The sequence below is a fragment of the Anarrhichthys ocellatus genome, unplaced genomic scaffold (genome assembly GCF_004355925.1).
Source record: "Anarrhichthys ocellatus isolate YVR2014 unplaced genomic scaffold, GSC_Weel_1.0 scaffold11, whole genome shotgun sequence".
NCBI lineage: Eukaryota > Metazoa > Chordata > Actinopteri > Perciformes > Anarhichadidae > Anarrhichthys > Anarrhichthys ocellatus.
In genome coordinates, this window is record NW_022280041.1 from 12012233 (window position 1) to 12014880 (window position 2648).

At 47.8% G+C, this 2648-nt stretch overlaps 1 protein-coding gene across 1 annotated transcript in view; it reads left to right on the plus strand.

Moving 5' to 3' along the window:
* The first annotated feature begins 561 nt into the window (after positions 1-561).
* sox19b (SRY-box transcription factor 19b) overlaps positions 562-2648 on the plus strand; it is a 6011-nt gene continuing 3924 nt past the window's right edge. Inside the window, exon 1 of the mRNA XM_031851480.1 lies at positions 562-1590. Coding sequence (XP_031707340.1) covers positions 932-1590 — 659 coding nt within the window. The 5' untranslated portion in view covers positions 562-931. The remainder of the gene's footprint in view (positions 1591-2648) is intronic.

A 2648-nucleotide genomic window follows, 5' to 3' on the forward strand; every position in this document is an offset into this window, starting at 1 on the left:
TTATCAATATAAGAAGTAATATTCAATGTTATTTTACTTGTTATATCTGTAGTTGTTTAACTCGTATTTATTTAACTAGTATTTATATAACTTGTGTGTTGTATGTCTCATGCAGTACATGAACAGAATAAATACACTAGACTTAAAAAAGACAGATACAGGCAGTTTGAACTGGTTTTTTGTTTTTTGAAAAGTAGCCTCCGTGTGTGTGTGTGTGTGTGTGTGTGTGTGTGTCTGTGCGCATGTGTAGTGTTTAGACCCAATCGAAGCAGTGATTTTACTCTCTTTTCGCAGAGAACTTTGATGAAACGCTCTTATTCAAACGTGAACAATCTGATCAGCTAACTGATAACAGGCTAATTGAATATTGAGATACTTGTCTCCGCGGAATGCCTCCCCTCTCCCCGCCGCCGTCATCAACAAGTGTCTCGCGCACCCTCGGAGCCCTTTCAGTTGCAAATTGCATGCATGCACGCACGCACGCACGCACGCACGCGGAAGCTCCTCGCCCTCCAATTGGTCCGCACCCGGCCACTGCACGAGAACAGGGCAACTTTTGCAGTGCACGGGCAGCTGAGTTCAGTGTGTGAATTGGCCGACTGACAACAAGTGGTTTTCCGCAGAGAACTATTTCACAGCACCGAGGAGAGGCAGCAGCGAATTTTGTGAACACCGTCCCCGTGTTTCAGTATCAAAGTAATGACTGACGCAAACAAACTTTTAATTTAACAGAAAAATAGAACTGCTCGTCCGTTGCGGTTGTTTGGTGGCCCCGGTTCGTCGTGAGTAATTAGTTAATTCGCATCACCCGGTGAAATCTGCAGGGAAACCTGGCAACAAGTCGTCAGGTGGACGGCGACAAAGAGGCTGCTGTGCGACTGCGTTTCAACTCTTCAGTAAGTCGTGACAACTTTGCTACATCTGTCCCAACATGTACAGCATGATGGAACACGAGCTGAAGCCGACCGGCCAGCCCCAGTCTCACCAGACCTCCCAGGGAATGTCACCGGTCACCGGCAACATGACCGGGGGCATGGGCGGCAATGGCAACTCTCACCCGGGCTCCAAAACGGCATGCGCCCCCGGAGTCGACCCCATGGATAAAGTCAAGCGGCCCATGAACGCCTTTATGGTCTGGTCTAGGGGACAGAGGCGCAAGATGGCTCAGGAAAACCCCAAAATGCACAACTCCGAAATCAGCAAGCGGCTGGGAGCCGAGTGGAAGCTGCTGACCGACGCTGAGAAGCGGCCTTTCATCGACGAGGCCAAGCGGCTGCGGGCGGTCCACATGAAGGACTACCCCGACTACAAGTACAAGCCACGCCGCAAGACCAAGCCCATGCTCAAGAAGGACACTCAGGTGGGCAAGTATCCGCTGTCGGCAGGTAGCCTGCTGGCGGCGGCACAAGGCCAAGGTGGTAGTCCGAGGATGGACAGCTACGGCTGGGGCCCCACCGGGGGGTACGCCGGCATGCAGAGCGAGGCGCTCGGCTACACGCAGCAGCTCCACCGGTACGACCTGTCAGCTCTCCAGTACCCGCCCTCCATGTCAGCGGCGCAGACGTACATGAACGGAGCCAACTCTTACAGGTGAGTTGTGTCGCTGTAGCTCTGCACAATAAACTTCCAACATGTGTTTTAGTCACGTCACTTGCTGGAGACAGGGCAGTGGAAATAACCAAAGTGCGGCAGAAACTTCAAATTGTGATTTTTTTATATTATCTTTAATACTTTAAGAAGTCAGTATTTGAAATTGAACTAAGCGCTGTAGAAAATGAGATTCAAGGTCTCCAACATGCGCAGTAGGCCGGATCCACCTGCGTAAGACACAATATGGCGTTTGTTCGTTCTTTTTTTTTTTTAATCAGTTTTATTAAAATGTACTATTTATTGAGGCACTAAACACTGCCAACACACAGTATAGCATGGGACCTGATGATGGCCTCCTTCAAAAACAAAATAAGTTTGATGAAATGGGGGGGCGGGAAGTTTTAAATGCCAATCAGTGGATTATCTTCAGTCTAGTGGGCGAGCATGCGCAGTGAACTAAGGCGTTTAAATAATGCATTTTTATTTAACTCTTCAATTCAATTGAGTGGTCAGCCTTATTATTTGTGACTCCATGCAAGTACACTTTCCAAACTTAAACGTGTCCACACACACCTGTTCCATACACAAGAGTATGTGACTATAAATTAAACTTAGAACAAACAGTAAAACATGCACTTCTGTTTTGATAATTCACCTTAATTGTTTTATTTGAATGAATGTTAAATACTTTACAAAATAAGAAAATGAATATAATGATAAATAGTGTGAAAATACAGCTCCAACCTACAGAGTGCACTTTAAAAATGTGTGACTTTAATCAGGTAGAAGTGTTGGGATAAAGTGCATTCAGGCCCATTGAGTCACTGAGGAGCTGTGGCTGCGATGGAACAACAGGCTTCAGTCTGCTGCCTACTTGTTATGCGTGTGACGCTCTGCTCTGGGCTGGGTCCTGCCTGGAATGTTGATCAGGGTGACTTGACGGTAGGAAGGGCTGCTCTGTGTGTGGTCCTCTACCCACAATCCCCTATTCCTGTTCCACCATTGTCCCAGTTACACTTCTGGGTCTCTGCCTCCTGCCTTACGGGTCCAACACCCCC